We start from the raw sequence: 21,597 nt of genomic DNA on the forward strand, positions 1-21,597 counted from the left end.
GGTCGGCATGAGTCGAGCTTGAACCTTCCAGCTGTAAAAGGTTAGGAGGGGAAGAACATTCTCTTCCGGCTAATACCAGTAACAACATGAAAACCTGAAACCAACCAGGAATGCCATATGACTGACTTCAGCTCCAGAACCTGTACTGAAAGGTGAATATCCTTAAAAGCGTAGCAAGGACAAATGCAGCTCTCACAACATGGCACAATCATTTCTTATCACTAATTCAAAATACATCAATTTGTGTGTTCCTTGAATTCTAATATTTGTTCACGTAATAACAAAAGCAGCTAGAATGAAAGTTTTCAATGGCACGTATTCTTGAAAGGATTACCGCTTTATAATTGATCATTATGACAATTTCAACTTCCTTTGTGTAAAATATGTTCCACGAAATCCAATGCACAAGATCAGCTTTCAGAAAAATAGCAATAATAATGACCATCTCCAGAGGCAGCCCCAGAAACCAGTTGCTTTGCAAAGGCAAAAAAAAACTTCAGTGTCAGGAGACACAAAGCAAAAGTGGCATAACTGCCAACTTTTCAAACAAGTGCACTGACTGATTTCAGAAATCTTGTTAATCTTGTTAGGAATCTTGTTAAATCCTATGATAATATTTGTTTCACATTGAAATCAAAATGTAGTCGTGCAAGTACTGCAAAAATATATGTAGGTTACAATGGCAATTTTCAATCACAAAAACCAAACCCATAAACATTACACATTCAGACACATTGGACACAGACTCGGTTCATTAAATTCATGGAAGCACACTTTTGAAGATTTTTTTTATAATGCTCACTAAATATTATGCGAATGTGAAGGAGTTTCGTGGTCATAATGATATTGTTGGATAATTACTATACCAATGTACTACTGCAACAGAAATTTGAACTGCAACTTGACCACCAATTCTACCTGCTGTACATCAACGGTAACACTTTAGACATTGCAGTCTCTGTTAAAACTGAACAAAAGCCCTTTTGTACTGGTATGTTATAGGAAAATATTTTCAAAGTTGGTAAAAATACAAGCAAACACATCTTTGCAAACTGGCTGCTGTAATTATGGAGTTTTTTTTTGTATTTCATAGTTTCCCATTTCAAGGCCATATTTAGTTAGCTAGAACATTTGAAACAAAAGTTTTCTGATAACAGAAGCACTTTTGCGTCACTCCTTTTCAATGATCCCAAAGTGAGAATGTACTATGTTGTATAAATACAGTGAATGGCAAGTCTTAAAATTGGAAGACACATTAATACACAAAGAATAAATAAATAAACTGTTAACTTGAGTAACAAACTTGTACGTCATCAAGTACGCCTCCTACCTTCGTTCATATATCATCAAGATGAGCAAAAAGAACATTCTTAGAAATAGCTTTTGCCAGGGCAGTCATGGTCTTGTAGTCCTTTGGTATCTACCTGCATAACAGTACTAGAAAAATGAAGCCTACTTCAGAATTTATCAGCTTTTAGTAGGTAACACAGTATTCAGACAATTGAAAAAAACCGTATCAAGGAACATAATAGATGTTTCACAATAAAAAGTCCATGAAGAATTCATTACACTGATGTGTTTCTACCCTAACGGATGCACGCAAATTAGTGAAGTCTAAACAAAATCACATTAATCAGAGTTGTACAGCACAGAAAGGGCCCTTCAGCCCACCATGTCCATGCCAACCTTTTTGCCCATCTAAACTAACCCTATTATTTCCCCACAAATCCTTCCAATGCATTGCCTAATTAAGTGCGTGGCTAAGTATCTCTCAAATGATTGTATCAGTTTCCAGCATCTCCTCCGGTAGTGAGTTCAGATATCAACTACTCTGCATAAAAAAAACTTTCTCCTCAAACCCCCTTTAAATCTCCTTCCTCTCACGTTAAACCTATGCCCTCTTGTTTCTGATATCCCTACTGTGGCAGAAAGGTTCTGACCATCTATCTTATTTATGTCTCTTATAATTTCATACACCTCCATCGGGTCACCCCTCAGCCTCCTTCACTCCATGCAAAAACATACCCAGTCTATCCAATCTCTCCCCCATAACTCAAGTCCTCCAAGCCAGGCAATCTGGTTAATCTCCCCTGCACCCTATCCCCATCCTTCCTATAGCATGGCGAGCAGAACTGCAGACAATATTCCAAGTGTGATCTAAGCAGGTGTTTTGTAAAGTTGCAACCTAACATCCCAACTTTTACTTTCTATACCGCAACCTATCATGGCAAGCATACTATATGCTTTCTTCACCACCCCATCTACCTGTTGTTGTCATTTTCAGGGAACTATGAACTTGAACCCAAATATCCCTCTGTTTATTCAGCATTCCTTAGCGCCCTACCATTTAATGTACATGTCCTACCCTTCTTTGACTTCCCAAAATGCATCACCTTGCACACATCTGGATTCCATCTGCCAATGCTCCAGCCAACTTTCCATCTGATCTGTACCTGATGTACCTTCAGACAGCTTTACCTCGCTATCCACAATAGCGCCAACTTTGTGTCAATTGGAAAATCACATCCAAGTTGTTAATATGCAGTATATCACAAACAACAAAGGTCCCAGCACTGATCCCTGTGGTACACCACTAGTCACAGACTCCCAATCAGACAAACATCCTTCCACCACCAGTCTTGGCCTCCTATCACCAAGCTAATTTTGGATCCAATTAGCCAGCTCGCCTTGGTGCCTTAACCTCCTGGACCTCGTCAATGCTTTACTAAAGTCCATATAGGCAATACCTACTGCCATTTCAAAGGAACAACATTAGCTGTCTTCCACTCTTCTAAGATGCGAAAATTCCTGTCAAGGACGCAGCTATCTCCTCCTTTGCAACCTGGAATAGATTTCATCTGGCCCTGGAGGACTTATCAACCCTTACGTGCCCCATGACCGCTAATACCTTCTCCTTGTTAATAATCTCCTCCAGATTATCCACATACCCCTCCCCAAACTCAGCACCTTCCACATCTTTCTCCTGGTGAATACAGATGAGAAGTACCATTTTGGATCTTGCCCGCATCGCCTGGCTCCATACATAGATTACCCCTTTGGTCCCCAGAGGACCTACTCCTTCCCTGTATAACCTCTTGCGCCCGAGTTACTTAAAAGATCCATAATAACCAGGCACTGTGTTAAATTGCTTCAATAATGTTGTTTGCAGTAGTAGCCCACAGAAAAATACAATGGCTTGGTATACAAGATTCACCTCTGCAACTTCTCACTACATGCTGTCCATCTCAAAAGGTAACTAAAAGGAAATATAAATGTGAAAGGCCATATTATTTCAGGACAATGAAATATAGCAAGAAAAGCCTACATCATACTGCCTAATTAATGCAAGGAGACACACATTGTGAAATTTATGCTCAACGCAAGTAACAGCCACTTCACACAAGGTAAATAAAGACAAAGCAATGCTCAACAGCACCAGCAAAAGCAAATGTACAGCACTTCCTCTTCTCACCATAGCCATACGATTATCTAAATCATTAGTATTTAACACCAATTACAACTAAATTCTGGACAGTTTGTTTTGGTGACACATCCTAAAAGACTTGCATAGAGAATCCTTAAAACTGGGGGAAAAAAAAAACTGTTACCAATAATTTTGCTGACAATCATAAGAAATCCTCCCTAGATACAAGGATGGTGCAGAGGACAAGAAATGACACCCTTGTTCGAAATGTAGTGCAAGGACATCTGAGGAAACTCCAGGCCAAGTAGTTTAACTTTTTTTTTTAAAAGCTTGTAGAAACAATATCAGGGGAAAACATTATAGACACAATGAAAAAGGTTGAGTTGATAAAGAAGAACCAGCATGGAATTCTTAAGGCAATCCTTATTTGACTACCCAACTGTATTTTTTGATGAATTACCAGAAAAGGTTGACGAAGGGAATTTAATAAATGACACTTGCATAGTTTTTCAGAATGGTTGATAGGACTTTCACAAAAGCCTGGTAAGCAAAATTGAGGCTTGTGGAATAGAGAGGTCACACCGATAGGAAATTGGCATAAAGGCAGAAAGCAGAGTTTTGAATGATTGTTTCAAGATTGGAGGACAATAAGTTATTGCGTTCTTCAGGAGTCAGGGCTGGGACAACTGTTTTTTTTAAAAATACTTTTAATGACTTGGGCATGGGTGTGGCAGGTTAAAATCTCCAGAGCTGCAGATGATACAAAGGTCAGAGGTGTAATAAACAGTGAAGAGACAGTAATGGACTCCAAAAAAAATGTATATAAACTGGCTGAATAGGCAGGAAGTGCAAGATAAATTAAACACAGAAAAGTATTTAATTTTAAGAAAAAGGGAGAGTACAGATTAAGTTGCATAATTCTCAGAGGTGTGCAGCAACTGAAGAGCATATGCACAAACCCTTGAAAGTAGAGGGGCATGTTGAGAGAACAATTAGTAAACAGATAGGATCTCAGACTTGTAAATAGAAGCACTCAGTGAAAAAGCACTAGTTGGGGCACAATGGAACTATTACATCAGATTTTGGTCACACAGTAGGTAGGATATGGAACTGATAACGGGTGCAGAAATTTACCAGAATGGTTCCAGGGATGAGGGATTTCAGGTACAGAGGTGAGACTGGAAAAGTTGGGGTTGTTCATAATGAAGCAAAGGAGATCTGATAGAGGTGTACTGGATCATGACCATCTTAATTAAGATAAATAGAGGAAAGTTACCCCATTAGTGGGAGATTCCAGGACCAGAAGACAATTTTAAAATTTTGGGTAAAGATGCAAACGAACTTGAAAAAAGCCTTTAGAACTCTTGAATTCGCTGCTGTAATGTTCTGGTTAAATGACTGGATTAGTAATCCAGAAATTAATCTGGAATCAGGAATCCATAAGCAGGAGGAGAATTTAAGCAGAAATAATAATCTGAAATAAGAAGCAGTATCAATAAACTGTGAACATGAGTCTACTGGATAGCCATAAAAACCTGGCTGTTCATTAAGGAGAATTCTACCTTCCTGAATTGAGTCTGGTTTATATGTGATACCAAAAACAATAAAATGATGTTAAGAGTCAGCCATATTATGGTCCAGCAAACAAGTCAATCTAGGGCAAATTGAGATTAGCACGAAATGCCAGTCATCCCAGGAAGTACTTAAAAAAATTGTACTCAGCTGACTTCTCAAGAGTCGAGCATCAACCAGAAGGACATACTGTTTCCATGCCAAATATTCCTGTTTAATGGATTTGATATTGTCTTACTACACAGAGCCCCGTAAGAAGTAAATGTGTTACAGAACCAGAAATTATATAGAAGAATATTTTACTAAGATAAAAGGACAAAACCTCAATGAGATTTTCTTCTGAAATGAAACTTTCATGTTTTTATTTTGATGTTTGATTTAATAAATCATGACTAATATCTTTTTTTTGTTTATACAGGAGAATTTTTCTACCCCAATTACAGAATGGAAAAACTTAAAAGCAGAAGTAAACCTGCCCAGATGTTCTGCAAATGCAAAAGTAGCAGTCTCTAATTTGCTAACTTGGTAATCCTCCTGTACTGGGAACTATCAATGAAATGAAAGCTTGATATACCATTGACAAGGAGTTGGAAAAATGATTTAAAATGCTTCTCTTGCTCTCTCTTTAGCAACATACATACATACCTCCTAAATTTGCACATATCTAAGTGCAATTGTCACCAATGTTTTAATCACAGCACTTCAAAGCAGCAGTAAAAATGCATCAGTAACGTTCCCCCAAACACCTCCTTAATGACTTTTTTTTGCTCTCTCCTGACATAATCTTGCTCAAACAGAACAGAGATTTGGAATAATTGGACACAAGCCCATATTGCAATATTTTCAACATGGAAATTTAGACAGTGTGCTCAATTTCTACCTCAAATTTATTATCTTTATTCCAGCCCACCCCACCACCACAGGCAATCCTTTCCACAACTGTTCCTCTTCCCACCCATATACTCTGGTAATTATAAGCCTGTATGTCTAACATCAGTGGTAGGGAAGTTATTGGAAAAAATTATAAGGGACAGGACAAATCTACACATGGAAAGGCAAAGACTAATCAAGCATAGCATGGCTTCAGGAGTGATCCTGTCTGATATACTTGATTGAGTTTTCTTTTGAAGAGATAACAAAATGCATGGGAGAGCAGTGTGGTTGATATAGTCCACATCGACTTCAGTAAGGCCTTTGACTGGTTCTCAAGGGATACAAGGCAAATCGGCAATATGGATCCAAAACTGGCTTGGTAGTATGAGAGATGATGATGGTGGAGGGTTGATCTGTGTTTGAAAACCTGTGACAAGTGGTGTACCATGGAGGTCAATTCTGGGACAGCCACTTTTAAATACATTAATTATTAGGTTAGTAGGTTTGCAGATGACACTAAAATTTGTGGTGTTGATAGAAGAGTGAAAAGTACACCATGAATGGTATGGCCCTTGGGAGCACTGAGGAATAGAGAGACCTTGGTGTACAAGTCCAACACTCCCTGAAGGTAACAGCATAGGTCAAAGTCAGTAAAGAAGGCTGACAGGATAGTTGTCTTTACACTCCGGGCTACAGAACACAAGAGTAGGGAGGTTATGGTACAATGTTGTAAAACCTTGGTTATGCTGCAGGTGAGCAGTTCTGGTCACCGCACATGGAAAGGATGAGATTCAGGATATTGCCTCAAATGGAGTGTTTCAGTTATGAGTAAAGACTCATTTGCTTTCCTTGGAGAGGAGGCAGCCAAGCAGGGACATGATCGATGTATACAAAATTATGAAGAGCAGAGATAGGGGGGACAGTTGGAGTTTTTTTTCTCCATACAAGAGGTATCCAAGTCTAAAAGGCATTAGTTTAGGGTAAAGGGGTAAAAGGCTTAAAAAAGATTTGAGGAAGAATTTCTTTTTATCCAGAGGTTAGTTGGAACCGTCCAAATGAGTGGTGGAGGCAGAGACTCTCGCATCATTTAAGTATCTAGAAGAGCACTTGAATTGTCAAGGCATCGAAAGCTATGGAGAATGTGCCTGTACATAGAGCCCATTCAGATGGATACTTAATGATCAGTATGAACACCCTGGGCCAAAGGGTCCATTTCTATGTTGTATAACTATGACAAAAATGCAAGCATGGATGCTCTCACATTTATGATTTCATGACCAGAAAGTTAGGATAATCAGGGTCAGAATTATTAACCAAAATGTGGTTTGATTAGAAAAAGCCAGCGTTGATTTGTTAAAAAGCTAATCATGTTAAAACTAGTGTTTTTTTGAGGAGATAGAAAAGGATGATGAAATAAATGTGGCTAACATAATCTATAGGGACTGTGAAAGGACTTTTGAGAAGGTAGCACATAATAAGCTTGTCATAAATATCGACGCCTGTGGAATAAAAGAAGCAGTGACAGCACGGATATAAAATTGGCTATCCAACAGTAAAGGGTAGCAGTGAACTGTTTATTGAACTGAAGGGAATGTATCATGGGGTTCCCCCAGGATTGGTACCAGGGTCACTGCTTTTCTAAATATATATTGACTCATACATAGAGGGAACAATTACCAAATTTAGACATGGCACAATCCTTGGGAGCTTGGTGAACTATAAGGAATATAATAATAGATTTCAGGAGGTTATACACAGTATGATGGAATGGGTGGACACATGGCAGATGTAACATTGATACAAAGAATAAGCAGCAATTTAAAGGACACAATTCTAAAAGAGGAAAAGAAATTCGGTAAACTCAAGTGTTATTTATCTACCTGATGAAATTGAATACAATGTTGATGTTTAACAGATGGACCAACAATGAAGAAAATATACAAAGACACAAGTATTGGAGGAATCTCTTTAAATGAGATTTTAAGAATTCTGATGAAAGATTATTGAACTGAAATGTTTCTCTCTCCACAGATGCTGCATGACCTAAATATTTCCAGCATTTTGTTTTCAGTTCAGATTTCCAGCATCTCGAATATTTTGTTCTTCAGATTTTAGAGTGCCTTATTTACTGCATTTAAACAAAAAATGCATTTGTCTTTGTCATGAGTCTCCAAGAAGAAATGAGGGGGATTGTGACAATATTTCAAAATGCTGTAAGAGATTTACCCTGGTACCTCACTTAGAACCATCACACTGACTGCTGATTCATTATCGTGTTCTTGGCCCTGAAGCCAAAACACTCAAGCACATTCTTCAGTACATTAAAAAAGACACCTGCTTAGGCTCTGTACTGCTGTGTTCCCTCTATCTAGAATCTGGCACTCACACAGCAATGAAGTGGTGAGCTCATTGCCATGCAGCTCAGTATGGAGTGAATCACCAAAGTAACTTGCTGGCGTTGGGAAGGCTTGGGTAAGAAAGGCAACCATTCAGCTTTGGGATGGGGGCTCAAAGATGCACCCTGGCTGTCACCATGAGTATAGGCTTTTGCTGGTGACTGGCAGCAGCTGCTCAGTGTTAATAGACCATCTAGTTCTTACAGCCCTCTCATTGGCTCTAGATGTGCATGGTAAAAGTTGCTACCTTCCCCTCTTTCTGCTTCGCTGCACAGCTCCCCCCCAGCCTGGAGATTCCTCTATAACAAGCTCAACTGAGGCCATAAGAGAGGCGTAGGATAGGGGGAGTCTGTGAACACTCTGCCAATGCTTGTCCTCAACAGTGGACCATATGTACTCAGGTTACAGCCCTGAACCCCCATCTCAAAAATAAGCAGCCCTATCACTCACTCCAGCCAGCCCAACACCAGCCCTCAAGAGGCAACTACTGCACGTTGCCTCGGTGGCTCACTAAGTCATATAACAAGATGATTTTAAAGCATCTAATGGTACAATGCCCTCTTAGTGCTGACAAAATTATCGCTCTCATTCCTAGTAACTTATTTCAAGTGCTACGCAAGGCACTATAGTATATTCCATTTGAGTACTTCAAGGCCCCACCTGAAATGCAGGATAAACTTAAAAAATTGTGGTTGAGTTGTGGACATTAAATTGCAGCAAAGTAATACTTATTAACTATGATAATTTACACATCAGTTGATATTTTAATTCTGGGGGCAAGAGGCAGGGAAACAGCATAATCTACATAAACTATTATCAAGCTTATTGAAAAACATTTAAATCACGCTACTCAAATCATGTTCCTGACCCATTTTACCCCAGTGGCCATCACTTTTGTTCCTACACACATCCCTTGGTGAATCGCAATTAATACTCCAAATCAGAGATGTGACTGGTTTAGTTTGCAGAGTCTAGAAATAGACTTGACAGGGGTCCAGGATTGAATGGGCAGACAGTAAACTCCAAGAGCTGCTGACAGGAAAGTCAGAGATCCAAGAAGCAGCCAATACAGAAGCCAGAGACCCCAGGAACAGGAGCAGGTCAGATGATCCCAGCCCTCTACAGAGGTCTGATATTGTGAAACCTGCAATTTCAGCTCTGTTGCAACTTAGGGAGGACCATACTCAATGTCAATTTCTATTCACCACACTTTCCACATGGTAAAGCATTCTAGAGACTATTGAACAAATGACCAAAAATTAGTTTCAGGGTGGCTCTTAAAAAGGAGGAAAGACATGAACAAGGCTGTGTTTGCCGGGGGGGGGGGGGGGGGGGGGGGGGGGGTGACTGGGGGAAGATCTGAGGAGAGGGAACCATTAATACAAATCAGTTAACACGGGAGTTGTGAAGGGGGAAGTGGAAAGTCAGCAGTTTAGTGGAAGTAGGGTCAAGGGAGCAAAACAAAGTGTATGCCATGGACATGATAAGGATAGAGACAATTTTATGGGAGATAAAGAAATTAGAGACAGACGTAGGTTCAAGATTAGGACAAGAAAAAGCTAGAGGAAGTCTGACTTGATAGGCCAGAGTAGAAAGGAAAGCACTTAAGGCTGTTGGTCAAATGTTCTCAATCTAAAGTCCCCTCAACAGCTGATAGAGAATCCAGATTTTAAATGCAAGATGAAGAGGTAAAATAAGAGGAGAAATATGCAAAGGTGGAGAAAATGCCAGATGTCACAAGCCAGATCCGTTTTTCTGTACAAAATCCAAATATGCATTGTACCTTTCGAACATAAGAGACTGCATCTTCCTCAGTGTATACTTCGGCACTTACACCGCCTCTTCTGCGCCTGGCCTTTACGACTGGATTTGGTGGTGGTGGTGAAATCTCATCATCATGCGAGTCTGATTGAGAATTAGACTTCTGTCGAGCCAAAATTTGTTTGCACTCTTCCTACATAGAAGAAAGAAAAAAAATATTTTTTTTTTTACATACATTCCCATCTCTTTGTTAAAACCAGGAAACTAAATGAGAATTCTCCAAGTTCTGAAAATAGAAATTAAAATACCATATGAAGACTAAACTAAATATAAATGACAATGGACACCATGCCATTCAGCAACAGGTTAGAACTGTCTTGTCCTTCATTGTGGTGTCCCATTTGGCTGAATCAAACTGGACCCGGCTCAGGCCTGTCATTCACGGCCACCTGCACTTACCTGGGCTGGATGTGAGGGCCGATCAATCTGACCTTCTGCACCTGGCAAGGTAATGCAAGACCTAAGCAGCCAATTGTCTTGGTGGCAAGCATGCTTCAGGAACATATTGCTGAGGCCCCAGATGCCAAATTGTTTCTGACAGGAAGCAAAGCTGGGGGACATAATTTTACCTTGCGGTCAAAATCATGAGACTTCTTCGCTAATATTAAAAAAATACTAAAATATGAAGAAATTATTAAACACAGTATGTCAACAATATACAACTTAATTTCTTTCTAATCCCCATGCCGGGAATCCCCATTCACTTGAATGGAGTCTCTGATGTTACGCCAGGTCTAAATGGCATAGGATCAGAGAGGCAGATGCCTAGGAATCCCACCAAAATGAGGCTCTTTCATTGGACTTGTGTGGAGTTCAGCAATGCAAAGGTGAGAGATGCACCACCACCTGTCATTCAGCACTTCCTAGTTTTACAGCAGGTCTGCACATGTCCAGGACTTCAGTGAATGGCTGCACAATTTGACATCGAACGGTTCCCTTATACAATGAGATGGACTATGACCTCACAATCTACCTTGTGATTTTGCACCTTACTGCACTGCACTTTCTCTGTAGCTGTGACACTTTACTCAGTACTGTTATTGTTTTTACCTGTACTACATCAATGCACTCTGTACTGACTCAAGGTAACTGCACTGTGTAATGAATTGACCTGTACGATCGGTTTGTAAGACAAGCTTTTCACTGTACCTCGGTACAAGTGACAATAATAAACCAATACCAATACATTGATTTTTTCTCTGCAAAGCACTTGCGCTCTGTTTACAATGGCCATCTTGAGCTTCTGGTTGTATGTCATTTCACCTCCCCTTCCCAGTCCCACGCTGACCTGTCTGTCCTTGGCCTTCTCCACTGCGACAGTAACACTAAATTCAAACCAGAAGAACCAGCCTGGGTAGCCTACAATCCAATGGTAAGAACACTGAATTTTCCAACTTTCAAAGACTCGTTACCCTCCCCTAGAGAAACAAAGACCTGCAGATGCTGGAATCTAGATGAAAAACACAATGATGCTGGAGGAACTCAGCAGGCCAGGTAGCAGCTGTGGAGAAAAGCAGGCAGTCAACGTTTTGGGTCAGGACCCTTCTTCAGGACTGAAGATAGGAAAAGGGGAAGCCCAATATATATAGGAGGGAAAAACAGAGCAGTGATAGGTGGACAAAAGAGGGGAGGCGGGGTGGGCACAGGGTGGTGATAGGTAGATGCAGGGGGACATAATTTTACCTTGTTGTCAAAAGGGAAGGGAAGAAGAGGCATGGTTGGGGGTGGGTGTGGGGGGGGGGGGGGGAGGTGGTGTAGGGTGTGGGGATTACTTAAAGTGGGAGAATTCAATGTTCATGCCATTAAGCTACAAGGTTCCAAGATGGAAAATGAGGTGCTGTTCCTCTAGTTTGTGCATGGAATTCTCCAAGCAAGTGTGGCCTCCTCGACATTGGCGAGACCAAACACAGACTAGGTGACCGTTTCGCAGAATACCTGCGCTCTGTCCATGACTGCAATTTGCATCTCCCTATTGCCAGTCGCTTCAACTCCCCCTCCCACACTACCAGAGATATGTCAGTCCTCAGCCTCCTCCACTGCCAGCAGAATTCCAAGTGCAAACTAGAGGAACAGCACCTCATTTTCCATCTTGGAACCTTGTAGCCTAACAGCAAGAACATTGAATTCTCCCACTTTAAGTAGTCCCCACACCCACTCCCCCAACCTCTTCTTTTCTTCCCTTTCTGAGCCCCTTTTTTCCCTCCTTACCTTTGACCCATCCCCCAGTGGACCTACTCTCCCCCCTCCCCTGCCTATTACTATCTCTTATCTGCATCTACCTATCACCACCCTGTGCCCACTCCCACTTCCCCTCTTTTGTCCACCTATCACTGCTCCGCTTTTCCCTCCTATATATTGGGCTTCCCCTTTTCCTATCTTCAGTCCTGAAGAAGGGTCCTGACCCAAAACATTGACCGCCTGCTTTTCTCCACGGCTGCTGCCTGACCTGTTGAATTCCTTCAGCATCATCGTGTTTTTCATCATTACCCTCCCCTATCTGGTTCCATCTGCCCACCACTCCTCCCTTATCTGTTTCCACCTATCACCTACTAACCTTTGTCTCATCCTTAACCCTCACTTCTGTATACTGGCCTACTCTACCCTGAACAATGTACGAGATCAGATGCATCTATTAGAGAGGATTATTTTCCTGTTGGAAAGATGCATAGCGAACCGCACTGCATTCTCACAGTGGTCAAGGCTCTACACTGTGACATGAAAGACATAATTTTGCAAGTCAGAAGAATGTAGCCACCGAAATACCACCACTATTAGCTCCAGAATCTTCTCAGAAGCCACCTGATCACTGCACACTTATCCCAGAGGGAGCAGACACTATTTCCCACAAAGCTGACAAATATTTCAGCTATGCTCAGATTCTTTCTTCTAATCTATTATTTTACAAGTATGCAGTCCTTGTGCCCAGTATGTACAATGCAGGAAATATCCCACCATCCACTTGTTGTTATGACAACATTTCTTCCACTCAGAAATACCTGCAGACACCTTCTAACTGTCAAATTCCCGAAAATGCTTTCTAAAAATCTTCATTATCCCTTTAGCAATCAGCATACAAACAGGTGCAAACAAAAGGTCATATAAATCATTATGACGATAAATTACAATAATTCACAGAGCAGCACTCACGTTTATCTTATATAATCTATTATAACTGTGCTTTTACTGGTTGCTAAAATAATTGTGCATTGCTTACTTTAAAAAGCAGCAATACAGATCTGGGACAATGGCAAAACTGTGAATTTCTTCCCTTCACCACAAATATCAGGAGGAGGGATGTGTACTGAAGCCTGCACTTCTAAATTACAACCCCTCAAATAATGCAGATATCTGTGCCTACGTGCAGCAAGATCCGGACAACATGAAGACAGGGACATGCACATTAGCAGCAAAATGGAATACTTTCCACACATCTCAGTAAGTGTTTTTCACGGTTTATGAAGTCTCATACCATTCAGAGAAAAGTAACATGCTCAGTTGTAATCCAATTCACCACGTTCACTCACACACACTCTGGTTGCAACACACTAGATTAAGAAAACATCCAGCCATCCTTGTAGCCTTCGGAGGAGAGACTGGTGGACTCAATGTTAGAAACCCCATGGAGCAGCGATATTTACACCGATAGCAAGCCATTAACCTGAAGCATTGTGCATGGCTTTGGTCTCCTTATCTAATCAAAGATATACTTGCCATCGAGGGAATGTAGCAAAGATTCACAAATTTGGTTCCTGGGACAAATTTGCTGTACAAGCAGAGATGGAATGGGCTAGGCCTGTAAACTGCTTGAGTTTAGAAGAATGAGAGGTGATCTCATTGAAACTTGCAAAATGCTTCAAAAGGTACAAGAGGCTAAATGCAGGGAGGAAGTTTCCCCGGCTGAGGAATGTAGAACCAGATTAACAATCTCAAAGCAAGGGGTAGACCATTTAGGACAGAGATGAGTAGAATTTCTTTGCGCAGAGGGTGGCGAGTCTTTGGAATTCTCTACTCTGGAAGGCTGCGGAGGCTCAGTCACTGAGTTCATTCAAAACAGGGATAAATAGATTTCTGGATATTAAGGGAATCAAAGGGTATGGGGATAGGGCAGGAAAATGGTTTTGGCAAAGAAGATAAACCATGATCTTGTTGAACAGTGGAGCAGGCTCAAGGGCCCAGATGGCCAATCCTGTTCCTATTTTTAGCCTTCTTACGTAAGACAAACATGTAGGTAAAGCATGCAATTGGGAAGACAAATAGTTTGTTGGCCTTCACTGCAAGGAAAGTTGGAGTACAAAAGTAGGGAGTTCCTGTTGGGAACGTATGTATCAGATAAGACCTCATTTGGACGAATCTTTGCACTTCTTGGTTCCGTGCATAAAGGAGGTTATACTTACCTCAGAATTAGTACAGTAGTGATTCACTAGGTTGACGTCTAGGATGAGGAAGTTGTTCCAGCAATAGAATAGAGGCAAGGTTGCCATACACTCACTCCCATCTGGAAAAGTAAGAGGCGATCTCATTGTCAATTAAAATTCTGAGAAGCAATGACAGCGTACATTCAGCTTCCTCCGGCTGAAAAATCTAGCAGGCGGTATCAGGATATGGAGTAAACCATTTGGAATTGAGAGTGGAAGAAATTTACGCAGTGGTTTATACATCTTTCCTATCTCTACCTCAGGGTTATGAATTCTCAGCCACTGAGTACATTCAAGGTTAAGGACAATATATTTTTATACATCAATGGAAAAATGGACTTGAGGCATAACATCAGCCAGCAGAGTAGGCTTGAGGAGCCATTTCAGATATTACTGCTTCCAGTAAAACAGAAGCCTTAACTCTGTCCTAAGATACAATGACACAAACACATCTACTTTAGACAGTGCTATTTCATTGTTGTAAATTATAAAATGACTCAGAGTTAAAGCAACTATCAAATACTTGCTGAACCGTGATACCAATTTATTAGTAAGATTATATATTTTATAGGTTGCAAGAATGAAAACCTTCTTCCTCAATTGTTGTTATAGGATCAGTTTAACATAATATTCATTTAAACGTTTTCTGGAAACTCTCTTACAGCCTTACCTACATATCCACCTCCTCATCAACTTCCAAAATCAAAAGTCAGGACTTGCCAAAAGGGAAGATAAGGCTGAGGCAAATGCAAATGCATTACGGCAGATATGCAAAAGTACAAGTGTATACATACTTTAATTTTATGTCATGACAAATTAGACGCTGTAATAGAAGTTGTTTGTTGTCCAAGAACTGTGAATGTAAAATTATTATAGCTTTGCTCCCAGGTATTCTTACTGCTGCATTATGGATCTACGTGCTAGCTTACAAATGCACTTGGTTTGAGGAATGACCTGTATGCCTTGCAATACTAGTGGAAATTCTTCTTGATGGTTTTAGCATAATCAAGAATTCCCACGTGAAGAAGATTTACCTCCATCACAGATTTTATCAGCAAGTGTGATGAGGACAATACGGGTGTTCCCAAACTGGAAACCAAGGATGAACCAGGAGATCCACTCCCGACTGAAGTCAAGGACTGCTGCACACAAATCTGGTGATCCTGACCTGTACAAGAAATTGAGATATGACCTCTCCGGAAAACTATCAGGAATGCCAAGAGACAATACTGGTTCAAAATAGAGTCCCAGACCAGCCGTCAGCTATGGTAGGGCTTACATGCTACAAACGGGCTACAAAACGAAGTCAGGCTACATAGTTAACAACAGCACATCTCTTCCTGATGAGCTTAATGCATTCTATGTGCGTTTTGAACAGAAGGGAAGTGGATTGTCACCACCCACCCTGATAGCCTCTAATGCAACTGAACACATCGAGGACGCAAGATCAGTCTTCTGGAGAGTGAACACGAGGAAAGCATCTGGCCCACAGTGTCCCTGGCCGAGTAATCAGATCTTGTGCTGATCAGCTGGCAGGAGTATTTGCAGACATATTTAACCTCTCCCTGCTTCAATCTCAGGTTCCCAACTGTTTTAAGACGACCACTATCATCCCGGCACTGAAGAAAAGCAAGGTAACATGCCTTAATGACTACCAACCAGTAGCTCTGACATCCACCATCATGAAGTGCTTTGAAAGGCTGGTCATGGCACACATCAACTCCAGCCTCCCAGACAACCTCAACCCACTGCAATTCACCTATTGCCCTAACAGGTCTACAGCGGACACCATCTCCGTGGCCCTACACTCAGCTCTGGAGCATCTGGACAGTAAAGACACAAAGTTAGGCTATTGTTTATGACTACAGCTCTGCCTTCAATACTATATATTTCCAAGCAAACTCATCAAACTCCGAGACCTGGAGCTCAACACCTCCCTCTGTAACTGGATCCTTGACTTTCTGACCAACAGACAGCAATCAGTGAGGATAGGCAGCAATACCTCCAGCACGATTATTCTGAACACTGGTGCCCCACAAGGCCTCGTCCTCAGCCCTCTACTCTACTCCCTATATGCTCACAACTGTGTGGCCAGATTCTGCTCTAACTCAGTCTACAAGTTTGCAGATCATACCACCATATTAGGCCATATCTCAAATAATGATGAGTCACAGTACAGGAAGGAGATAGAGAGCTTAGTGACATGTGTCCATGACAACAACTTTTCCCTCAATGTCAGCAAAACAAAAGAGTTTGGTCATTGACTTCAGGAAAGGGGGCGGCGTACATGCACCTGTCTACATCAATGGTGCTAAGGTTCGAAAGGGTTGAGAGCTTCAAGTTCCTAGAGTGAACATCACCAATAGCCTGTACTGGTCCAACCACATATAGACACCACGGCCAAGAAAGCTCACCAGCACTTCTATTTCCTCAGGAGGCTAAAGAAATTTGGCATGCCCCTTTGACACTCACCAACTTTTATCAATGCACCAGAGAAAGCATCCTATCTGGATGCATCACGGCTTGGTATGGCAACTGCTCTGCCCAGGACCGCAAGAAACTGCAGAGAGTTGTGGACACAGCCCAGCGCGTCACGGAAACCAGCCTCCCCTCCTTGGACTCTGTCTATACCTCTCACTGCCTTGGTGAAGCAGCCGGCATAATCAAAGACCCCCACCCAGGTCATTCTCTCTTCTCCCATCAGGCAGAAGATACAGGAGCCCAATGGCACATACCACCAAGCTCAAGGACAGCTTCTACCCCACTGAGGTAAGACTATTGAACGGTTCCCTTATACGATGAGATGGACTCTGACCTCACGATCTACCTTCTTGTGGCCTTGCACCTTATTGCACTGCACTTTCTCTGTAGCTGTGACACTTTACTCTGTACTGTTATTGTTTTTACCTGTACTACCTCAATGCACTCCGTACTACCTCAATGTATCTGCACTGTGTAATGAATTGACCTGTATGAACGGTATGCAAGACAAGTTTCTCACTGTACCTTGGTATATGTGACAATAATAAACCAATACCAATTTAAAGAAACAGATAAAGTTAAGTAACTACTAACTATCACGCTATCAGTTTTTATGCTTTTTCTTGGACGATTTAAGTAGATATCACGATAGATTCCCATTGTTCAACAACTCTACATCCTTGCTTTTTCTGGAGTGCGGTGGGGGTGGGGGAGCACATGAAGCGCCACCACACCTCTTTAAAAACGCAGTCAAAATACTTCTGTAAGTGCACTATTAAGTACCTGTTTGTGCTCATCTGAACTCTCCTTTACTTTATCTGCTGTCCTTTCAATGTTCTCTGCAGACTCAGGTGTGGTAGTTTATCATTATTCTTTCAATCTGTGCTAAAAGAAAGAAAGATCTCGCATTTATATAGCACCTTTTATGATTTCAGGACGCTGTCACAGCCTATTAAGTACCCTTGCAGTGTAGTGATTGTTGTGATGTACGTAGCACTGCAGACAACTAGTGCACAAGTTCCAACAGACAGCAATGATAAATGACCAAAGCATCATTGCAAAAACAGCTTGCCCCAATAGTTCAACACTCCTCGCTACTGCAATGCAATGGCAGCTTAGATCCTCTTCACATGTTTGTGAAGTGGGGTTGAATCCACAACATTCTGACCCAGAAGCAAGTGCGCTGAGCCAAGACTGCAACTATATTGTTCTGAGATTATTCACTTCAAGTCTAGCAAAGCACTCACAGGGGTGAAATGCCTCTACGAATTTGGACAGGTTTAAAACTTGATGATGCTGAATCTCTGAACTGGGGAAAGGGAGTGAAAGGTGAGAGACTGACTCACAACACGCTGGTTGGAGATTAGGCCTTCCTAGTTGAAAAATTGCCTCCAGGGATAGAAGGGAATTCATGGGTTCCCTATTTGGCTGGGTGCATGTTGATCAATTCTTTTTTTTAAAAAGGTTGCATTATCAACTGTAATACCAAAATTATCTTTAAGAAAACAAACAATATTTACCATACTTAATGCAAAAATTCAAAAGATTCCTAAACATAATCACTGAAGTACAAAAAAGCAAGAGTTGCTATTTAGCCCTTCCTGCCTGATCTACTATTGGACAAAATAACTGGCCTTGGGTGCCATTTCCCCTAAACCATCCCCATACAGCGATATCTAAAAATTTTATCTGCCTCCATCTTGAATATGCTCAACAACTGATCCTCACAGCCCTCTTGGGAAGCAAATTCCAAAGATTCACCCCCTCGGGATGAAGAAATTTCCCATCTGCGTTCTGAACAACCAATCCCTCATGTTAAAACTGTGACCCCCAAATCCAGACACACCAGCCAGGTCATCAGAGAAAATGCCTCGCAGCTGAAGAGCACAGCAGCCCTGCACTCTGAGAGGAGTCCCTCCTTTGCCATGCCCTCTCCAGTCCAAGGACGTGAACAGACGTCTCAGAGTGTAGTGCTTCCGCGGGGCACCTTCTCTGACACACTGCATTGAGGGGAGCAGCAGCAGCAGCCACGGCCAGCTCCTTAAAATAATCGTTCAACCTTTACTCCACTTCCATTATGTCACCACGCATTAACCTATTGCTGCCATGGATTCCTTCTACACCATCTTTCTCCCACGAACCCTGATCCTCAAAATTCATCCCATTCCCTGATATCCTTACTTCTTAAACCCTTTCCTAATCCATAAACCTTGCGTGACAGAGAAAATGCCTTACAGATGGAGGGCGACAGCACTGCACTCCAGGCATCTGTTCATATCTCCTTTGACTGGAGAGGGCATGGCAAAAGGAGGGACTCTGCTGTGACTGCCAATCCAATTGACACGATGACATTATATCCAAAGCTCATCATCACACAGTACTGAGTGACTATGAACAAAGATTGGCAAAATGCTTTGCTTCTTTGACATGATGTTTATATTTCACCCCCACATCTTGCAGGTGACATCTCTAATTTTTGGGTAGCGATTTGAGAATTGCGCAAGTGTGAATTTCCGTAACCGAACGGACGTAATGCAGGAGTCGCCTGTATGAGCTCCTGTGGGTTTAACTTGTAAGCAACACTGACTCCCAAATCTTGGACTGTATAGCGTATCTGCTGTCTTAGAACATAAGTTAGATTTACATTAAGAGTTAGTTCAACCACAAGAACAAAAAGGGTTGAGTACATTACTTGAAAATAACCCTGAGCAGCATTGTGTGCCACACGTAAGCCTTGTTAGAAAGGCATGTGGTTGAACTAGCCAGTCCCTCAATATACTGCCAGAGCCATATGTAGCAGTGAAAACATCTTGAATTCTTCCTGGTTCAGGAATTCATTTAGAACCACAGGATACTTGAAAGGGCATAGTGGCCTGGTCTTTTAAGGATCTACTCAATATCTATAAAAGCCCATTCTCTCCAAATAGACCCAATGCTGGTAGCTTAGTTGATTCAACTATTCCAACATTAAGATTTCAAAGGAGATCCAATGTCACAATTTCATGGAATCGTGCTTTATCACTAAAGGGGATTTGACAACTAGGGCACATCTGACTACAACAAAGTTTCCAACACACACAAAAGATTCTACAGTTTTCCATTATCTCGTTTAGAAAGGCAAGCAAAAAACAACTGAATATATAATAAAACGATCAACATTAACTGGTGGTTCTCAGTTATGATTATCTGTGTGTCTTGCATTACTCAAACGAGAAGAATTTTTAAAAAAATTTTTTTAAAATCAGGATCTGGGCACCATAGGCAAGGCCAGCATTCATTGCCCATTGTGAATTGTACACGAGAGAAGGTAGCGGTGAACTGCCTGCTTGAACTGCTGCATTACGGTGAAGGGTATTCCAAAGTGTTGTTATATAGGGAGTTCCAGGGCTTCGACCCAAGAACAATGAAGGAATGGCAATATATTTCCAAGTCAGGATAGTGTGCGACTTGGAAGGGAACCTGACGGTAGTGGCGTTCCAACGCACCCATTGCCCTCGGCCTTGATGGTTGAGGTTGCAGGTTTGGTGAGGAAGTTAAAGGGTTAAGAAACTGTGGACTGTACATAAAACTGATGGGAAAATACCTCGCAAACAAGAGCACGCAAGCTACTGACTCAGGGCTAGGTGATAATTACTGTGTCCGGAACCTTGGTTACAGGCCAGTTATACAACACAATAAGGGTGGTGGAGTGCAATAAACAGCGAGTGGGAAGCTGTCCTTAACCATGAGGGTGATACCTGTCTTTGAATCTCTTGATTGTAAATCAATTATATTGGACAATAGGCACGACGTTTGTCTTTGGATCTCTAAGGCCTGACCGAAACTCGCTGAGCTGCATTCATTAAGTGTGCGTGACAATATCTGTATAAATTACTGTCTGCTCCTTTGTACTGTGGAGACCTCAGGTAGCGACTCTCAACGAGTGCTGAAGAGACCTCTCCCTAGCGGGTACACTGCTAATAAACGCGTTTTATTGAATCAACCTGGTGGCACTGTTACTTGCAGTGGACAGGAGTGGGAACTTAAAATCGGGACAACATTGGGAGATGCTGTCGGAGTAGCCTGGGCAAATATTTGCAGTGCATTTTGTAGATGGTGGAGGGAATTAACTTTTAGGGAGGTTGATGGAGTGCCAAAGAAGTGGCCTGATGGAAGAGTCTGGAACATTATCTGTAAAGCATGTTGCTTGACTAGGCTTGGGACAAATCTTCCAATTTAGACACCAGATTTTGCGCAAAGGACTTTGCAAATTCAGCTGTGCTGGGAGTGATTTTGCTGTGTACACTGATGTTTGATGTCTGTCCAGTTTTATTCTGACACTTACTGGTAATGGTACAACTGAGGGCCTCACTTGGCCGCTTCAGAGAGTGTCCAAAAGTTAACCCCATGGGCTGGGTGTGGAGTCACATGCAGGTTACACCAAGTAAGTATGGTAGATTTCCTACCTGAAGGCCTGAGTGAACATGATGAGTTTTTATGACAATCTGGTAGGTTTCATGCTCATCACTGCTAATGACTAAATGAGCAGCTGCATTTCCATCCACCCATGCCCTCCCTCAAATCCTTAACTGAATTTAAATTCAATAGCTGCCATGGAGGAATTTGAAATCACTTC

The 21,597-nt window shown here is 41.6% G+C and overlaps 1 protein-coding gene across 1 annotated transcript in view; it reads right to left on the bottom strand.

The window, feature by feature from the left end:
- Positions 1–1,330: 1,330 nt before the first annotated feature.
- Positions 1,331–21,597, bottom strand: part of LOC127573456 (cAMP-dependent protein kinase type I-beta regulatory subunit-like) — a 38,294-nt gene continuing 18,027 nt past the window's right edge. Inside the window, exons 3-4 of the mRNA XM_052021697.1 lie at positions 10,046–10,219; positions 1,331–1,420 (exon numbers count right to left, since the gene is read on the bottom strand). Coding sequence (XP_051877657.1) covers positions 1,337–1,420; positions 10,046–10,219 — 258 coding nt within the window. The 3' untranslated portion in view covers positions 1,331–1,336. The remainder of the gene's footprint in view (positions 1,421–10,045; positions 10,220–21,597) is intronic.

The sequence above is a fragment of the Pristis pectinata genome, chromosome 8, assembly GCF_009764475.1.
Source record: "Pristis pectinata isolate sPriPec2 chromosome 8, sPriPec2.1.pri, whole genome shotgun sequence".
In the NCBI taxonomy this organism is placed as follows: Eukaryota; Metazoa; Chordata; class Chondrichthyes; order Rhinopristiformes; family Pristidae; genus Pristis; species Pristis pectinata.